The sequence below is a fragment of the Emys orbicularis genome, chromosome 7 (assembly GCF_028017835.1).
Source record: "Emys orbicularis isolate rEmyOrb1 chromosome 7, rEmyOrb1.hap1, whole genome shotgun sequence".
Taxonomy (NCBI): Eukaryota; Metazoa; Chordata; order Testudines; family Emydidae; genus Emys; species Emys orbicularis.
In genome coordinates, this window is record NC_088689.1 from 42,029,098 (window position 1) to 42,049,623 (window position 20,526).

The 20,526-nt window shown below is 48.6% G+C and overlaps 1 protein-coding gene across 1 annotated transcript in view; it reads right to left on the minus strand.

Moving 5' to 3' along the window:
- The window catches only part of LRRC20 (leucine rich repeat containing 20), a 167,480-nt gene extending 148,809 nt beyond the window's left edge, over positions 1-18,671 (minus strand). The window contains exon 1 of the mRNA XM_065408505.1: positions 18,575-18,671. Coding sequence (XP_065264577.1) covers positions 18,575-18,656 — 82 coding nt within the window. The 5' untranslated portion in view covers positions 18,657-18,671. The remainder of the gene's footprint in view (positions 1-18,574) is intronic.
- Positions 18,672-20,526: the final 1,855 nt, after the last annotated feature.

The following is a 20,526-nucleotide window of genomic DNA, read 5'->3' on the forward strand; positions in this document are numbered from 1 at the left end:
TCTGCTCATTTATAGGGCCTGATTCAAAGGCCATTGAAAGCAATGGAAGTCTTTACATTGACTTCAGTGGGCTTTAGATCAGGCCCATAGGTTGCATCTATACCAGCATACTTTGTAGCTGTCATTCCTCATTGCAGCAGTTTCCCGCATGTAAGAAGCTGTCTGAACAGACAGAATTCAGATGATTTTACCATTGCACTGTCTAACCCTATATCAGTGAATTATGGGTCCTAAATTTGCTAAGAGGACCAGAACAGGTTCCTTTTAGTCAGAAATACTCATTAGCCATTCTGTTCTTATTTTGCTATTAATTTTTGTCATCAAGATGAAATATCAAAGCCAATGATTTATTCTTACTTCCAAAGCAATCTACATTAGAACAACATTAAGCTATATGAAGTGACAGTAGAAGGAAAACATGACAGGAATTAAAGAAAAGAAAGAAATAAAAGAAAAACAACAGCAAGTCTAATTATAAGCAGCAAGATTTGGGAGACCATACAATAATCAGCAGTGATGAGCCTGCATTCGAATCCAGTTTCAAAATATCCCCATTCATTTTTCCACTGTCAGGGTGAGGTGAATTCATCAAATAACCTAGTTTTAGCCATTGTTCAGAAATGAAACTGCACCACCTACTGGATTTCTATCCAAACTGAATCAAGTCAATTACAGGTTTGATTGATAACACCAATATTTCTGACTTGTCTTTATGTTTGTTTTAAATTATTTTAACATTTAAGTATTCACAAGTAGTAGCCAGTCTCAGTTTAGGTATAAGTCTCTCTTGGTCTCAGTCATAGGTCCCTCAAGGAAAGAAATCCATTGCCAAATGCCACATCATTGCCAATACGGTGGCTCTCTTCCTCCAATCTCCCTGTATGGGAATTCATTTGTAAAGATAAGTTTGGGATTAACAGTAACTTGCAAAGGAAAAACAAAAAACAAAAAAGGATTCTGCACCCTTTTTTGCTTCTTTCTGATATATAAAAAAAGAGGGTTTTTTCCCCCCACTTTGTTCATTAAAGTGGGAAGTGAAGTCCTGTATAGTCTAGAATAGTTTATAGTGATTGGAGAACTAGTAAAATTGTGATATCACAAGAGGAAAGAACATTAAAGTTGAGTATCTAAGAAGGGAAGGGATTGACTCTTGCTTTTTGTTTAAAAAAACAAAACAAAAACCTATTTAACTGCAGTGACTAATTAAGATTTTGGAGAAAAAGACCTCATTGAGACATGAGAAAAATCAAGCATGGGAGTAAGTGTTTGCGGGGCAGATCTTGAGGTTGTTTTCCTATAAAATTTGTTAAAAGATTGTTAAGGGTAATAGGGTGTTGACATTTAATACAGCCAGCACCTAAATATTTTTAAATCTCCCTATAGATGTATACATTTTAAGGCCAGAAATGAGGACTTTAACCATCCAAGTCTGACTGAATTTTACCCAGCAATTCCTGCATTAAGCCCATAATTTCTGGTTGAGCTGTAGCATATCGTTTAGAAGGATATCCAATCTTGATTTAAAGTGACCAATTCCCCATCAAGTGACAGAGAACGAACCACATTCCTTGGTGAGATATTCCAATGATTACTCACTCACTGGTAAAAATGAACTGCTTATTTCTAACGTGAATTTATCTAGCTTGAGCTTCCAGACATTTTATCTTGTTATGCCTTTGTGTGCTAAATTAAAGAGCCCTCCTACTATCAGTAATCTTTTACCCCGTAGGTACTTTTTGAACGTGATCAAGTCACCTCTTAACTGTCTCTTGAATAAACTAAATAGATGGAGCTTCTTTACACAACATACCATTTTTTTTTAATTAAATGTTATAGTCTAGAGACGTTACTAAGCCAGTTCATGCCACAATACAGTGAATTCCACCAATTCCCCACTGCCAAGTAACAAATGACCATCTCCTATAACTTCAAGGCAACTTTTGATCCACCACTCAGCCTTAACTTTGACCTTTTACTTTTTAAAACAACAACAACAGACATATCAGCCTAAACTACTGACATAAGAGAGGCACACATTTTCTCTGAAATGTGGTCAGTAAGGCCTGAAGACTGCGCTGGTGGAATTTAAACTGGTCAGTTCCATGTCCACCACCTCTGTAAAATACATTTTCAACACCCATTAGGCCAAATCTGATATTCTGTACTCAGCCCTTATTCAGGCAGAAGTCTGTCTAAATACACCCAGTATTGCCAACCTGGAGCATTTATAAATCAAGAGTTAGGCCCCCCCCAAAAAATCATGAGATTTTTTGTAAAAAATAAAGTTTGGGTGCTTTTTATTTGCTTTCTGGTTTTTTTAAATTAAATTAAATTAAATTAAATTAATGGAGATATCCTATCTCCTAGAACTGGAAGGGACCTTGAAAGGTCATCGAGTCCAGCCCCCTGCCTTCACTAGCAGGACCAAGTACTAATTTTGCCCCAGATCCCTAAGTGGCCCCCTCAAGGATTGAACTCACAACCCTGGGTTTAGCAGACCAATGCTCAAACCACTGAGCTATCCCTCCCCCCCTTTAGGGTGCACTCAAATCACATTTTCAAGTTTTTTCTACAACCATAAGGGAATTAGAAACTTGACCTTTCTTTTCATTAAAGATGGGATTCCCAGAATTGTGTGATTCTGGGAGCTGGCACTTTAAGAAACAACAAATATTGTGAAAGTTGTCAAAACTGGTACATATATAGACGGGTGAGATTAAGAATCAAAGGTAGTTTTGCTGGTAGGGATTTATTGTTAAATGCTGTTGGAGTAGTGGTATTAGTGGTCCAACTGTAAAGTCTTATATATGACTTATCAAGAGTTTGTCAAGGACACCCAGAGCCTAGGATGAATGCTTTTTTATGTAGCTAGTAAAAATTTATATAAATATATCAACCTTGTTACTTAAAGAAACAAACGCTTGGTGAATAAAGAGTTTATTTTGTGTAAATGTACCTTAGGTCTCATGCCCCATCTCACCCAAAGTTCCCTGTAAGCTGTGTGGCCATGCAGCAGGCTCTTAAGGGCCTTGCAGGCAGGAAGAGGAGCCCCTCCCCCGGCCCGGCCCAGCCCCAAGCTCCTGCGGCAAGAGAGGGCTGGAGGAAGTCCTCTCTTCCCACCGCAGCCCTGGGGCAACCTGCACCCCAAAGCCCTCATCCCTGGCCCCACCCCAGAGCCTGCACCCCCTTGCACCCCAACCCTCTGCCCCATCCCTGAGCCCCCTCCCACACTCCAAACCCCTTGGCCCCACCTCCACCACATCACCTCCATATTGGTGCACATAAAATTCATTCTGCACATGGACGCAAAAAATTAGAGAGAACACTGCATGAGACCCATGTCTATGTACTTTTCCAAGCTGTGGGGTAGCTAACCAAGTATTGAGAGGAAAGGAGAGTAACATATCTATCAAGGCTTTGTGTCATAGTGCCATCTGGAGCACCCTGAAGACCTCTAACAGGAACCAGACTAGAGAGAGTAGAGCTAGGTGGAAAATAGGCTCTCCCAGAAAATTTTGACTTTTCAGTGAAGTATTTTGTTCCCAAACTGAAATATTTTGATTCAACATGGTGCTGTGGTGCCTCATGGGAGTTGGCATTCTCCTCTATGGGCCTTGCTTTCTGGCCAAACTACATCTCCCATGATACACCACTCTTCTCCATTCTCAATGAAGGGTGGGAGTGCATCATAGGAGTCACTGACCATGGTACGTCAAGGGAGATGTAGTTTAGCCAGAAAGCCCTGCCCAGTCTGATTGAGAAGAAAGGGAGCATAAAGACACCTGAACTACTACTTCTGTGAGACACCACAGCAGCATTTGAATCATAAAACAGGGCTACCCCTAAGTGTTTTGCTGTCCATGATGGAAAATGTTTTTGAAGCAGACACTTGGTAAAAAAATTTATTTAGACAAAACCCAATTTTCTGTTGAAAAACCTACTAAAGAGACATGGAAGAAGACAAAGTTTAAGAGCTTTCTGAGTAAGATACTCTGAGTAAGAGTAATCCAGTTTCATCCCATCATGTCGTTAATACACTTGTTAAATAAAAACATTTCACTGAAACTTGAGACTCCCTGCTTTCTTGCAAATACTACAAGCTTTAAGACAAAAAAGTGAAGCTTTTAGTGATGACTGTACCAGGTATTGCTGAATGCCCAAAAAGTTGGAAGAAAATCTAGGAGTAGGAGACCCATGGTTGTGGTGAAGCAAGGCAAACTGAGAAACTGGTGGATAAACAGAAAGCAGCCAGGTAATTAGAACAGTAAAAAAAAAAAAAAAAATTAATAATCACTGGAGTGGTGCTGTCATGCCACTGAAGAGCATGAAGTATGCTGTTAAGATAGAGGAATGATGTAGGCAGGATGACTGGGAACAGGAAGAGCATCATTGGCATGAGATATGAGAGCCTGAGGGAAAAAAACAGTTACTCACCTTCTCGTAACTATTGTTCTTCGAGACGCGCTGTTCACGTCCATTCCAATCAGGTGTGTGCACGCCACGTGCACGCCAGCCGGAAGATTTTTCCCTTAGCAGCGTCCGAAGGGTCGGCCTGGGCGCCCCCTGGAGTCGCGCCTTCATGGCGCCCAATATAGGGCCCTGCCGACCTCCCACCCTCTCAGTTCCTTCTTGCCAGCTGCACCGACAGAGAGGTAGGAGGATGGGTATTGGAACTGACATGAACACCACATCTTGAAGAACAGTTAGTTACGAGAAGGTGAGTAACCACTTTTTCTTCTTCTTCGAGTGCTTGTTCATATCCATTCCAATCAGGTGACTCACAAGCCAAAGTTCAGGAGGTGGGGTCGGAGTCATCCACTGATTGGAGCACAGCTCATCCGAAGGCCACGTCATCTCTGGCCTGTTGAGTGATCGCATAGTGCGTCATGAAAGTATGTATAGAGGACCATGTTGCCACCCTGCAGATTTTCTGTGTGGGGACCTGTGCCAGTAATGCTACTGAAGAGGCCTGACCTGGTGGAGTGCGCGGTGATCAGCGGAGCAGGCACCTTCGCCAAGTCGTAACACTCCAAAATGCATGACGCGATCCACGATGAGATGCGTTGCGATGAGAGAGAGGCCTTTCATTCTATCTGCCACCGCTACGAATAACTGGACAGACTTTCGGAATGGCTTCGTTCTCTCGATATAGAAGGGTAGTGCTCTGCGGATATCCAATGAGTGAAGCCTCTGCTCCCTGCTGCTGGAATGCGGCTTAGGATAGAATACTGGGAGGAAGATGTCCTGGTTGATGTGAAACTGGGAGCAGGGCCAGCCCACAACATTTTGGCACCTGAGGCGGGGAGCTCAAATGACTCACCCAGGCCCCCTCACTTGGGCCAAAACTTTGAAAGGTCTCAAGTCTGCCTTATTCCTGTTCTACTCCTCTCATGGTACTGCTCTGCTACCTACCCCAATAAAGGAGAACTAACAACTTAAAATGCCTTGTTCAAAAATTTTAAGTAACACTTAACTTTCAAACACCTGAACAGCAAATGCAATTTTTCTTGTCTGCATAGTAAACACTGGCATTTTTATCTGTTTGAATAATCAAAGTGGTGCTTTCCGTGCCTTCTTGGTTGCAAAGATTTGAACTGCTTCCTGAAGGTCCACAGTCTGGGCCAGCTCATGCTCTATTGAGATGGTTGCAAGGCCAACCAGCCTCTCCTGTGTCATTGTGGAGCGTAAATGTGTTTTTATTAACTTCAGCTTGGAGAAGCTGCGTTCTCCCATGGCTACTATTTCAGGAAGTGTTAGAAGTATGCACAGAGCAACAAAAGCATTTAGAAAGAGGGTGGTCATCTTATTTGTGCACATATATTCCAGAACAGCCTTTGGAGTTGATCCTGCTGAAATGTATCACCTAAATCACTCGCATCAATATCGCGCATGTCATCATGTGTCAACACTGTCTCTACTGCCCTGCATTGCTGTGGTAGGTCTTCTTCAAGTATATAGTGAGGAGTTTTGGAATATCATACAACATCCCAAATATACTGCTCTGTTCCTTGAGCTGCATGAAATGTTCTTCAACTGACTGTATTGCACAATCTAGCACCTGGTTAAAGAATTCAACTTTGAATTGCTGTTTGGGGTCTCTTATGGGATTATCCCGTGCCTCGTAATCAATGTCTTCTTCTTCGGTGATTCTTGTATTCTTGAATGGGTGGGAAAATAGCTTCAGTGTGAAGTTCCTCTGCCAACTTCTGTGCACTCTTCAGAACGTTTTGAAATCACTCATCTGACCAGTAAGACTGTAGGTATGACTTTGTTTGTCCAGTTGTTCCATTGCTCCAGATATATCAAGGTCAACACCTTGGAGTCTCTTGCTTACAATATTTATTTCAAACAGTATGTCATGCCACAACACTAAGCCACACAGAAATTTGAAGTTATGTATGTTTCTGGTGATTCCATTTCCCTCTGGCACTGTTCTCCCACGAACAGTTCCTGTCATAGCATTATCTTCCATAATGGCAACTATGGCATCATCTATCTTCCCAACTTGGTGTTTGATAGGCTTTATCGCCTCCACTCGACTTTCCCATCGTGTGGCACTCAGTGGTTTCAGTGTCAGAGAGGATGTTCCCAGATGTTGCTTCAAAATTTGCCATCGATGAGTTGATGCAGAGAAAAATACATAGATGCTTTGAATTACATTAAAAAATTCAGCAGCCTCACTAGAAGCTGATGCTGCATCACCGACCACCAAGTTCAATGAATGAGAACTGCATGGGACAAAAAAAAGCTCGAGGGTTTAACTCTCGGATCCATGTCTACACTCCTCTGTGCTTTCCTCTCATGTTGGCACCATTATCGTAGCCCTGACCTCTCATGTCAGCTATCGCAATTCCCGTATCTTCTAGCTTTTTAAGAAGCACATTTGTCATACCAGCTCCTGTAGTATCATCAATGTCAATAAATTCTAGAAAATGCTCTGACAGTCACCATTGCAGGGACATTTTCACTAGGTTCTGTTGTTGTTACAAAACACACCATTAAAGTCGTTTGTTCCATATGGCTGATGTCAGGTGTGCAGTCCAGAATAATATCTTGCTGACTTCAGATGTGTCACAATCTTCTGTTTGACTTTTGGTGCCAGTAACTGTATGATCTCATTTTGAATGGTTTTTCCAAGGTAGTGGGGTGTGTACATTTCTTGGGTGGTGACTCTTCTTAGATCAGGGGCGGGCAAACTTTTTGGCCTGAGGGCCGCATGGAGGGCCAGTTAGGGGAGGGGGTCGTGGCCCGACCCCCACCTCCTATCTGCCCCCCCCCCGCAGGACTCCTGCCCCATCCAACCCCCCCGTTCCCAGATGGCCCCTCTGGGACCCCTGCCCCATCCACCACCACCCCCTACTCCTTGTCCCCTGACTGCCCCCGGACTTCCGCCGCCCCACCCAACCACACCTTTTCCCTGTCCCCGGAACTCCTGCCCCTGACTGCCCCCTGCCGCCCCATCCAGCCCCCCTCCTTCCTGACTGCTCCCTGGGACCCCTGCCCCCATTCAACCCCGTTTCCCCCCCCCCCCCCGACCATCCACACCCCCGCCCCGACCACCACTCTGAACTCCCCTGCCCTCTATCCAACCCTCCCTGCCCTCTTACCGCGCTGCCTAGAGCGCCAGTGGCTGGCGGCGCTACAGCTGCACCACCCGACTGGAGCTGGGCCACGCTGCCACCGCGCAGCACAGATATCAGGTCAGGCCGGGCTCTGCAGCTGCACTGCCCCAGGAGCTCACAGCCCCGCCGCCGAGAGCATTGCGCCGGCAGCAGAGCGAGCGACCTGAGGCTGCGGGGGAGGGGGAGGGGCCGGGGGCTAGCCTCCTGGGCCAGGAGCTTGGGGGCCGGGCAGGATGGGCCTGCGGGCCGTAGTTTCCCCACCCCTGTCTTAGATGCTCCTGGAGTACAGCATCAAACTTCAGCCATCAGCTCCACAATTTTAAGGAAGTTTCTGTTGTTTGGCACATACAAGCTGATCTGAAGTGCCACGCAGTGCTAGGTTTTGGGTAGCAAGCATTCTCACAATGGCAATGAGCCTTTTCAGAACGTTTTGCCAGTAAAGAGACTCTGATGCAATCTTCTCTTGATGCTGATCATCTATGGTGGCCTTTAACCTTAGTCTCATCTCAAGCTCTTTCCACCTATGGAATGCTCTCTGGTGATTTGCTGCCTTCTCATGGCATGCCAGATTTCTAGCCAGATTTTACCAGTCCTTTGTTCCTATAGAATCCAATGTGGCTGGAATATTAGACTTGAAGAGTTTGCAACAAAAACAGTATGCAGCATTCTGGGTTTTTGAGTACATAAGCCATGACCTCTCCACCTTGTCACCATTGGGGATTTCACACCAGTAATGTGTTGGATGGAAACTTCTATTTTCATTGTCTTTGGGGAACATGAAGTTTTTCACTTGCTGTGGCCCATGCAGCACAAGGAAGTCCCTCGGGCTACTGCTCAAGTGGGTCCACAGTCCTGGATCATCTAGACTTAAGTAACTAAACTCAGCAGCAGCTGTTTCTTGCGCCTCCACCACACTCTTCTCTGATCTACACTTTTCTTCAGGAATGTGCATGGTTACATTAATTGGAAATGGAGATATGAATGCTGCAGTAGCTGCCAGGTCACCTGCACTCTGACTAACTGGAAGATCAGGCATCTCCTCACCCCTCACATCCTCACTGGGGCCGGAAGGCTCACCGTGAACATTTGTGTCTATATCTCTCTCTCTCTCTCTCAGGCGAGCTCCTTCCTGCTTAGATAGAAAAGCTTCTTTTGAATGCCATCCCAGAGGGGCATTTTCTTCTTTCACTCATGACTGCCGTTCTGTGCCAGCTATAGCGGTTCTCAACACTCAATTGAAGAGGACAAATAAGCAGGCTGGTAGCAGGGCCTGAGTGAGGGAAGATATCAGCGTCTTAAGGGCCTAACTGGCTCCTACTACTTCAGTTGACTGCCTGTTCTCCTCCTCCTGATGCCTGCAGGTGTATCGAGTGCTCTACACAGAAGTCCCACAGCATGAGGGCTTCCTGGCACAGGGGAAAGGAGCATGCACCCCCGTTTGTTGATATAAAACATTGCCGTGGTGTTGTCCATGAGGACTGATACACATCTCCATGATATATGGGCACTGAAAACCTGGCACGCCAGGCACACCGCTCTCAGTTCTCGGATATTGATATGCGGAGCAAGGTCTGCCTGAGACCAGAGGCCTTGTGTTCTGAGGTCTCCCAAATGTGCCCCCCATCCCAGATCTGATGCATGTGTCACTAATGAGAGGGATGGCTGGGGGTTGCTGAAGGGTACTCCTGCACAAACTACCTGTGGGTCGAGCCACCACAGAAGGGAGTCTAGTATTGGGTGAGGCAGGGTTACAATGCTGTCCAAAGCATCTTGAGCTCGTCGATATACTGACTCTAGCCATGACTGGAGTGGGCGAAGCCCGAGTCTGGCATGCTGTACTACGTAGGTACAAGCAGCCATATGCCCCAGAAGTTTCAGGCAGTTCCTTGCTATAGTAGTGGGGAACTGCCTGAGGCCCCATATGATGTCGCCCAGTGACCAAAATCTGGCTTCTGGCCCTGGCTTGAGTCGAGTCTAGCATTACCCCTATAAACACTATCCTCTGCACTGGATACAGTGTTGATTTGGCCTCATTTAGAAGGAGACCCAGTTCGACGAACATCCTTCTTATGAAGCCGACTTGCTCTTCCACTTGAGAACTGGAGTGGCCTTTGATCAGCCAGTCATCGAGGTACGGGAACACCTGTACCTGCCGCTTGCGCAGGAACGCCGCAACGACTGCCATACACTTGGTGAACACCCAAGGTGCTGCTGACAGGCCAAATGGGAGGACAGTAAACTGATAGTGGCTATTGTTCACCACAAACCTGAGGTATCTTCTGAGAGGTGGAATTATTGCTACGTGGAAGGACGCATCCTTCAAGTCGAGGGTGCCATACGAGTCTCCTGGATCCAATGAGGGGATAATGGAGGCCAAGGAGACCATGCAGAACCTGAGTTTCTTGATGAACTTGCCGAGTTCCCACAGATGCAGGATGGGCCTGAGGCCACCCTTGGCTTTCGGTATTAGGAAATACCGGGAGTAGAAGCTCTTGCCCCTTTACTCCTGAGGAACCTCTTCCACTGCCCCTACTGAGAGGAGGGAGTCCACTTCCTGTATGAGAAGTTGCTCGTGAGAGGGGTCCCTGAAGAGGGACGGAGAAGGGGGGTGGAAGGGAGGGATGGCACAGAATTGGATGGACTATCCCCTCTCTACTATGTGGAGCACCCAGCAGTCCAAGGTGATACGGGACCATGGACAGTTGAAAGGAGATAGTCAGGACAAAAAAGAAAGAGAGGATGGATCCAGTTGTAGTACTGGTGCGCCGTCCTCGACCGCACCTTCAAAAGGGTGGTCTGGGGCTGGGCGGTGGCCGGGCCCGAGCCCTGACGAGGAGTGCTGCCTGCTTCTAACGCTCCTATTCCTCCTACGAGGAGTATCCTGGCGGTTCTGGGGTTGGTAGAACCTAGAGGAAGGCTGTGGCCGGAAATGCCTACGTTGAGTGGCTGGTCTATGGAGCACCAAAGATCTAAGGGTGGCCTTTGAGTTTTTCAGACTATGGAGTCTCTTATCCGTCTGGTCAGAAAAGACCACTGAACCCTCGAAGGGGAGATCCTGGATTGTTTGCTGGATCTCGGGGGAAAAACCAGTGACCTGCAACCAGGAACCCCTCCTTATTACAACCCCCATGGCCATTGTACATGAGGCTGCATCTGCTGCGTCCAATGCCGCCTGTAGGGAAGCTCGGGAGACTCTCCTCCACCAATGCCGAGAACTCTGCGCGAGAGTCCTGAGGCAGCAGTTCTGCAACCTTGGCCATCGCAGTGCAGAGGGTGTGTGTGCGTGCGTGTGTGTGCGTGTGCGTGCGTGCGCGCGCGTGCGTGCGCGTGCGCTCACGATGGCTTGTTGATTTGCAATGCGGAGCTGTAGTCCCCCAGTGGAGTAGACCTTCCTGCCGAAAGGGTCGAGTCTTTTTGCCTCCCTATTCTTAGGGGAGGGGCCTTGGTAGCCCTGGCATTCCCGCTGATTGGCTGCATCAACCACCAGGGAGTCGGTGTGTGTGTGTGTAAATATTCATATCCCTTAGAAGGGACAAAAGTACCGCCTCTCATTCCTCTTAGCTATAGGGGCCAGAAATGCAGGGGTCTGCCACAGGGTTTTTTTGGTCTCTATAATCGTCTTTATTAAGGGCAAGGCGATATGGGAGGGACCAGACGGTGCGAGGAGGTCGACGACTGGGTTGGATTCCTCCACCATCTCCTCCACCTGTATGCCCAGGTTATAAGAGCTGCTGGAGTATCCTGTTATCCTCCAGAGCTGGGGCCGTCGACGTCCCCGCCACAGCTTCATCTGGGGAGGATGAGGAGAAGCGGATCCTGCTCACTCCCTTCAGCGCCCTGTGGGTCTCGCGGCAGATGGTATTCCAAAGTTTGCGATGCCGGGCCCACTGCGGGGGGGGGGGGGAGAATATCGGTGCCGAGGCAGGCGATGCTGAAATTGCTGGTTCCAGCGATGCCAATATCGTTGACGCCGGTGGAATCGATGCTGTAGTAGTCAGCGGTGCCACTGATGGGAGGCTCGGTGCTGGAGCTGTAGGGGGCAACAGCGGTATTGGCGCTTCTGTTGGTGGTGCCACTGCCAGCGGTGCCTGCGGGGGGTGAAGGACGCTAAAGACACTGACCTGGACCTTGGGCCCTGGACCCGTCCCTGGTGATACACCCAGGTTGTCCAAAAGGGCCACTGTGTCAAAGGTTGCCACTGCAGAGGCCATGGGTGCCAGGTATGGCTGGTGGTCGCGGCAGGATCTGGACCTCCTGGTCCTGGTCCTATTGGAGCGATAGGACTCTGACTCAGAGGTCTCTGAGTAGGACGACCACGGAGGAGCGGTACCCTGGTGCCGAGAGTTCGGGGATCGGTGTGGCTCCCCTGCATGGATGGGCCGTGCCGAGGTGCGCCGGGGATGGGGATCGTCCCGCCATCAGCACTGGTTTGCCCTTGATTGAAAGTGGGGCCGTGCAGTTACCAGCGACCTATCTCTCCTCTGCAGGGAGGACGGCACCGTCAGGCATATAAGGTCCTTAGCTGCCTCAAATGCCTCCAGCGTCGAGGGGAGCTGGAGGTGATCACCTTGGCGTTCCGGGGATCGTTGAAGGTTCGGACTCAACTGAACCCCGGTCAGGACAGGAGTCAACGAGACCCGAGAGGCTGGAGAGACGAGGTGGCCTGGCTGGAGACGCTCATTGATGCCACAAGTCCCTTGGTCCTTAGAGGGGGAGACCTACCCCTCTCTGGTCTTTTCTAATTTTGTGGAACCAGGGACTGAGAACGATGCCACACCGAAGAGGGTTTTTTATGGGCGGAGCAGTGGTGATGCCGTGAGGTCCTTGGTCTGCAGTGCTCCGATGCGCGAGCCAGCGTCGAACGACGAGGAAGTGCTTGGTGCAGGTTCTGTGGACCCCGGGTCAGAATGTGGCCAAAGTGCTGCTTCCATCAGCAGGAGCTTAAGTCTTTGCTCCCGGCCTTTAAGGTTCCTAGGGCGAAAACTCTTGCAGATCCTGCATTTGTCCTTTTGGTGGCTCTCCCCGAGACACCGCAGACAAGAAGAGTGTGGGTCACTCTTGGGTATAAACTTGGCACAGTCCTTGCAGAGTTTGAACCCTGGGGACCCGGACATACCTCAGAACTGGGGAAGACGTTGTTGGTGTGGGGGGGGGAACATCCCTCCCCCCCCCGAAGCACAATAACTACAACAACTAACTATGACCACTAACTAACAAACTATTTACACTATTTTACAATCAAAACCGAAGAGGACACTGCCAAAAGCGCTTGCAAGCAAAAGCGAGCGTTGTTCCAGCTAGCCGTCACTGGCAGTAAGAAGGAACTGAGGCGGTGGGGGGGTCAGCAGGTCCCTACATTGGGCACCATGAAGGCGCGACTCCAGGGGGTGCCCAGGCCGACCCTACAGACGCTGCTAAGGGGAAAATCTTCTGGCTGGCGTGCACGTAGCACGCACACATCTGATTGGAATGGACATGAACAAGCACCTGAAGAAAAGGCGAGTCTGTTTCAAGAGGAGCACATGGGATAAGTTCCAGTTTCCAGATACTGAGCAAAACCCAGAAAAACAGAAAAAATCAGTGTCTTGAAAGAGACATGGCTGAAGTGAAGGCACTAGTACCCATGAGTTGTTAGTTGGGGGATAGATGGGTTGGTCTCTCACAGTCAGGAGCGCCGCCAGCTTTTCTGCCGCTCTAGGCGGCGGAAGGTCCCGCCCCGAAATGCCGCCCCCCACTGAGGCGGCGGAAGGTCCCGCTGCCGAAATGCCGCCGCAGTCGCCGCCCCCCAAATTGTAGCGCCCTAGGCGACCGCCTAGGTCGCCTAATGGGTTGCGCCGGCCCTGCTCACAGTTTAAAAACAGATATCAAGCAGTTCCCCAAATAAGAGGATGGAGATATAAACCCCTTTTCTGTGCCCTTGGAAAAACACAAATTGGAGAAGAAAGGTGGGTCCTTCACTTGTCAGTTTGCCTGTCATGGTAAGCTCTAGGGGCTTATTTTTGGATGAGCCAGGAAACTATACTGTATCTCCTAGAATAAGAAAGGGATTGGTAACAAAGTTCTAAAGGAATAGGGAAGCAAATGCTTCCATCAGGCCAAGAGAGGGTAATGGATGTGTGATAGTATTTACAAAGCCATGCACCTAAGAAGTAAGGAAAGGGTTAAAGTAGGCACTGGGAAGTAGTAAGCATCCCAGATGGAGCTTATTATGATGGCTGCCTCCAGTAGGCAGAGGGCTGGCTAAGGGAAGGATGTTCTTCCTAGGAGAAGAGGATTTGATCTAGGCAACCAGCTATGCCTGTGGGGTATTTAGAACACTTTCCACCTGCCTAAGGAGAGAAGTTGCAGTTAGTAACTAGACCCAATGAGCATTTCATTAAAGCAAGCCAGTCCTCTGATTTAATTTTTTAAATTAGGGCTTTACCATACAGTTCATTATGTTGTTGTTGTTGTTTTTAAATCTAGACTTACTCTCAGTCAGGTTCTCTACTCTTCAAGCTAGAAGTGTAAACTGCAGCTCGAGGCAACATGCAGTACTCACACTAGCTCCGATCAAGCTAGGACGCTAAAAAGACAGTAACGGCAGCGGGATGGGCTAGCCACCTGAAATGGGCTCTCCACATCTCACACAGGCATGTACTTGGGGCAGCTAGCCCCTCTCACTGCTTGCGCCACCACAGCTAAACTCTATTTTTAGCATGCATGCATGTCCTCTTGAGCTGGAATTTATACCTCCACTTCAAAGTGTAGATATACCCTTAGCTGGATGGGCAGAGGCCACCCAAGATAGAACTTCCAAAGGGTGCCAGAGGGAGAAGACTGAAGGGCAGACAGTAACTTGCCAGTATCTCAGCCATATTGGTGACAGTATGTTAAAATTGCCCATGTCCTCCTTATCATCTAGGCCTAAAAGATACAAGGCTCACGCAGTGGGGCTCCTCAGGAGCACGCTGTTGAACTGATCGTCCCATAGTCACACTATCAGTCTGCTCCGTGCTAAAGAATGAAGTGAGAAAGTAGAGGCAGAAGTAGGTCTAGAAGAAAGTATAGAGGCTCTCTTATTTCCCCTGCTGAGCATGAAGACTGGTAGGTGAAGGAGCAAAAAGAACAGCTGTAGAAGATGTTCAACTGTTCTTGAGGTATTTTCATTTCAATCAAGCTCAGATTTTTTATTCTTAATATTTTATTATGGTAGCATCCAAGTGAGCCACTTAAGGATTGAGGTCCCACTATGTCAAAGGTTATACAAATGAAAAAAAAAAAAAAAATGAACAGTCCATATCCTGCAGAGCTTATGTACCTTTCTGGCTGCACACAGGATGTCAAATTCTACTCAAAGAGCCAGCTTAAAAACCACCCAAGGACACGGATAGAGAATAAAGAGAAATTAATTACCGTATATACTCGTTCATAAACCAAATTTTTTTAGTAAAAAAGGGAAGCACCAGAGAAGGGGGTCGGCTTATGAACGGGTCTAGAGAGGGGGAGGTGGGACACCGCCCCTCCCCCCAACAGAGGGAGCAAGGAGAGGCAGCACAGCCAGCAGAGCCAGAAGGGAAGAGGCGGGGCCAGAGCGTGTCTGCTTCTGGCCACGCTGCTCTCCCCCAGCCTCCGAAGCAGCTGCAGCTCCACTTTTGCAACTAGTTGCAGTTTCCGCCACGCAAAAGCGAAGGTTACTGGGCATGGTCAGTTCGGGTGAGCATGCTCAGTGCACCCAAAGTAGGGAATTGGGAGAGGGAGCTTTTTGTGTCCTCACACTGGCCTGCCGGAGCATGGTGCGGCCATGCCACCTGGCCCAGCCCGCTGGAACATGCTGCGGTCGCGCCGCCCGGTCTGGCCCGCTGAAGCAGGCTGCAGCTGCGCTGCCCAGCCTGCCGGAGCAGCTCCAGCCAGGCCAAAGACATCATAGAATCATAGAATATCAGGGTTGGAAGGGACCTCAGGAGGTCATCTAGTCTCCCCTGGCCCACCCCAGATAAGGTGGGAAGGGATGGGATGGGGAGAGTGTGGGGGTCCCGGGCTAGGGGTGGGGTCATGTGGGGGGTGGTCATAGGGGTTACTCCCCTGACCTCCAGCTTCTCACCCTCCAAAACATTTCCCCACCAGTTGCTGTCCCGGCCCGTCAGGGTAAGCAGCTGGCGCGCTGGGACACTTTGTTTACTTAGGTTTACCTCCGTGCCTGTGGACGCTCGAGGTAAACAAACCATCTCGGCCCACCAGAGGCTCATCCTGATGGCCCGGGAGTCAAAGTTTGCTGACCCCTGAATTATAGGGTCGGCTTATGAATGAGTCATAAAAATGTTCCATTTTTACTTATCCAATTGGGGGGGGGGGTCGGCTTATAAACGAACTGGCTTATGATTGAGTATATACGGTAAATGATAACTAGGAATCAGTTAAACTTTCTAAGAGCCTGTGGTCTTCCTGGTAGGCCTAATTCCCGAACTACGTGGACAATTCCCATTACTGCGTGGAAAGCCATAAACTAATGACTGATGAGTGTTCAATATGAAGAACAGATGATTTACTAGATAAAATAGGGCTAAGTCAGGGGTTCTCAAACTGGGGGGTCATGACCCCTCAGGGGGTTGCGAGGTTATTATCTAGGGGGTCGCGAGCTGTCAGCCTCCACCCCAAACCCCACTTCACCTCCAGCATTTATAATAGTGTTAAATATAAAAAAAGTGTTTTTAATTTATGGGGGGGGGGTCGCACTCAGAGGCTTGCTGTGTGAAGGGGTCACCACTACAAAAGTTTGAGAACCACTCGGCTAAGTCAACTATATGGCCCTCACTGATTTCACTAAGGGGTGCTGACAGTTACCTTTGACTGAGGATACGGTTGTAAAATTTGCCATTTTAATAGATTTGGGATTGTACAAGTCCCCAGTGCTAACTGTCTATGTCATCTATAGTGGTGGACTCTATACTCTGAATAAAGAATGCATCTGTGACATACTAGAAGCTGATAGTGTTGACAGAACTGAAAGAATGACTGGTTTCTGTACTGACTGTACATCTCCCTACAGTCAGATGGGGAGGACCATGTACAATACAAAGACTGTGGTCCTCATTTGGGGCAGCAGCCAAACTGAGCTTAACACAGCATGGAAAAGGGATGGAATACAGATGGCTGTGTGTCACCTCTCTACCTTACAGACTGTGGAGGTGACTGGAGACTAGAACAGTCCCTGGCATACACTGGAGCAATCACAGATATTGCCCTAACTGATGTTGTTCTACAAGGACTCCTTATGGAGCCATCCACCTAGGTGACCAGACGTCCCGATTTTATCGGGACTGTCCCGATATTTGCTTGTTTGTCCCGCGTCCCGACCAATGTTCGGTCGGACGCTGGACAAACAAGCAATTTTGCCCTCCGCTCCCGCGCACAGGCGGAGCCCAGAGGGGATCGCGCCCCCCCTGCCCTGACTCCGCCCCCTTCTCCCCCCATTGGATCCCTTCCCAAATCCCCGCCCTGGCCACGCCCCCTCACTGCCCCATTGGATCCCTCCCCAAATCCCCGCCTCTTCCCCAAGCTCGCCGCATTCCTCCTCCCTCCCAGGCTTGCACCGATCAGCTGTATGGCAGCGCAAGCGCTGGAGGGAGGCCCGGGGGACGCAGGGGAGGGCAGGGTGAGTGAGTCCGGCCTGCCCCTGAGCACAGGCAGGAGAGCAGGGCGGTACCTGCAGGGGCAGCCCCGGGTCCGGCCTGGGGAACCGGCTCCCTATACGCGCCCATGGGTGGGGGTGGCGGGGCAGCAGCTGCCCGCGAGGGGACTCCCACGGGGCTTCATCTCCCGCCACATGCGTGCCGTCCCGCAGGGCGGGCTGTAGGGAAACCCCGCCCCGGGGCAGAGGCAGCGGCAGCCCCGTTCGTTCCCCTGTGGGACCCGAGCGGGACGGGGGGGCTGGGGCCTGCTGTCCCCACTCCGGGGCCTGCTGCCCCCACTCCGGGGCCACCCGTGGGATTGCACCAGCTGGGCACCTTCCCCTATGGGGGGAGGTGGAGATGAGGTGAGCTGGTGCGGGGTGGGGGGCGCTTCGGCAGCTTTTTTTTTTTTTTTCCTCCGCCGCGCCCCCCCCCCCCCGCGTCCCGATATTTCAGTTTTGTCATCTGGTCACCCTATATCCACCAGCACAGAATAGTCAACGGGCAGTGTGGTCCAACTATGCCTGCTCACTCCTTTACCATACCACAAGGTCTTGTGATGCAATGAGGGCCAGCACAGGACAATTGTGCTGGCTCTATGCTCGGTGGGGAAACCCTTCCTGTAACAATCCGTAAGGGCTGCTTCCACTCCCTTTGCAGGCCCTTTATACCACCAGTGCAGTGTAAAATAGGACACTGAGGAAGGCAGAATCTAGCCCTCTGTTTACAAACAGATCTGACATTTTCAAAGAGAACATTATTTCCATCCTCCTACAAAGGGCTTGTTAGTCAGCATACCAGGTTGGGGGCACAGCAGGCTGCAGTCTCTACTCCAAATAGGTGACACAGGGACCTCTGCCAGAAAGCTTACCAACCCGGCAATAATTGGCAGACTTTTAAAATGCACAATTCCATCAAAATAAATACAAAAAAAGTTTTTGTATTATGAAAATAATTAAAGTATCCTTCTGCTGCAAACAGTTAATTATTAACACTATTTTCTGGTCCATGCACATCCCTGATGACATTATTAACCATCCTAGCATGCGCATGCCAAAGTTAAGTGCAAGAAGCCACATTGGCCTCTGCTCGTTTTGGAAACATGGATCGGGAGATGGAGAAATCAACACTTTTCAAAATATAAAAGGAACAAATTGGTAGGAAAACAAACCATCCTCCAGCTGTCTTGTTAACACCCTTTTAAATGACAGTCTAAGAACCATGGCCTAGTGTCCCCAGTTGAAGGGCCCCTCTGTATGGGACCAACTCACACTGTGAGCAAAGCCAGACTGATTAACTCACCTAGGGATTCTGCTCCATTCTCCACTGTTTCATTCACCTTTCTGGCAACTCTGGCTACAGCTTCCCCCATTTTTTTCTCCATGCAGGCACCACACCCAGTCCCACCAGTGAAGCACTTCCACAGAGGAAACTGTCAATGAGGAAATAAAAACAGTGAGGGTCCAGTGTGCTAGCATATCATGAAAGGGACAAGTAAAAATAGCAGTCAATGGGACAGGATTTATTCCTGGCAAAATATTATTAATCAGAAGTTAATATCAGGACTGCTATTAAGCAGAATCTGCTGCATTTAACCTCACAACTACTTATCCCCATTTTACAGAAGGAGACCGGTGGCACAGAGAAACTAAGTGACTCGCCCAAGGTCCCACAGGAAGTCTGTGGCAGAGGAAGGACTTCCACCCAGGTCTCCCAAGTCCTAGACTGGCACTCTAACCATGGAACATCCTTCCTCTCCCACTTCCTTTCTACTACACTCTGCAGTGAATAGTGAATTTTTACAACGGGTCAGAGACCCCATTGCCCTGCATTTTATGTAGTCATTTGCAATAGTACAAAGTAAGTGTGAAATACTACTAAATCTGAAAGAGCAGTTATTTGCATGTACTTTCCACTAATGTAACTACACTGTAACTACACAAAATACTCTGTATTTTGGATTTAATTAATGAACAGACTCCATGAACTTCAATTTTAAATCTCCCTTAATTACTCGTTACTGTCATTATTGTTACACCATCCAAAAGACTACAAAATGAGTAAATGTATCTTTAAAATTATTAATTGCTTTGAGCTATATTCTTAAATCAAAATTGTCAGTTGTGGCTATCAAAATAAAAAAGACATTTGTAGATTCTTAATATTATTGACTGCCTTTTGTTAAACCTATTTTTTTCAATAATTAAATACTGAATTTTCACACCAAATATAAATATGTAAATTAAAAAAATTAACACCTCCTGCCAAAACCAAAAACACCAAACCTCACAAATTGAGCTCTATATGAAGATCTGAGTAGTTCAGGACGTCAGAACTCCTGACTATATGGGATTCCTTGTGATTTAATATGACCCTACAATCTTCTGAATATTTACCTGTTGGCCTAGATTATCCCTTGTGCTCAGATGGCGGAAGGGTACAACGGGAAAAAGAAAAACCTGTGATGTTCTCCTTAAATTCTGGAGGATTTTCTTTATTATATGCAGAGGCCCCTCCCCACCCTTTCTGCCTGCAGTGTGCCCCCACCCCCCACCCCCCCACACACACACACACTGCTCCTGCCAGGGAACTGTGATGGGGACATGGGGCTTTCCCAGCCCCGCCCAGCACTCCTGCCAGGGAGTTGGGTCGGGCCACGGGGGCTTGCCCTGTCTGTCTTCCCAGCACTCTTGCCGGGGAGCGGGTGTGGGGACTTGCTGGGCGGGCAGAGCATGGCAAGCCCCCCCATCCCAACCCTGCTCCCCAGCAGGAGCACCAGGCATGCGGAGTGGGGCAAGCCCCCGCGCCCCAACCCCGCTCCCTGGCAGAAGCACCGGGCAGGTGGGCGGAGCTGGGGCACCCATTTTTCTGGGGGGCCCTGAGCATAGGCCCTGTTGGCCTAGTGGCTAATCTGCATCTGATTATATGTTGTCCCAAGACCCATTTTTATTGTCTCGCCAGGGCAGAATGTCTACTTGATTCCCTATAGCATGTCTTTCATACAGCATGTCTCAAAGGTAGACAAAATGAGTACATATGGCCTCATTTAAAAATTCTTAGAAGCAACGCTCATAATGAGTAATGGAACATGAGTTATTTACACACAAATGGAGGCCCAGAAAAAACATACAAATAAGCATGGAAAAAAGGAACCAGAGAGACAATACACACAAATGAAACCTAGGTATATCCAGAAGAGTAACTGTTCAGTTCACTAGTCCTTACAAAAAGACTTGTGTTTTCAGTAACCTGAA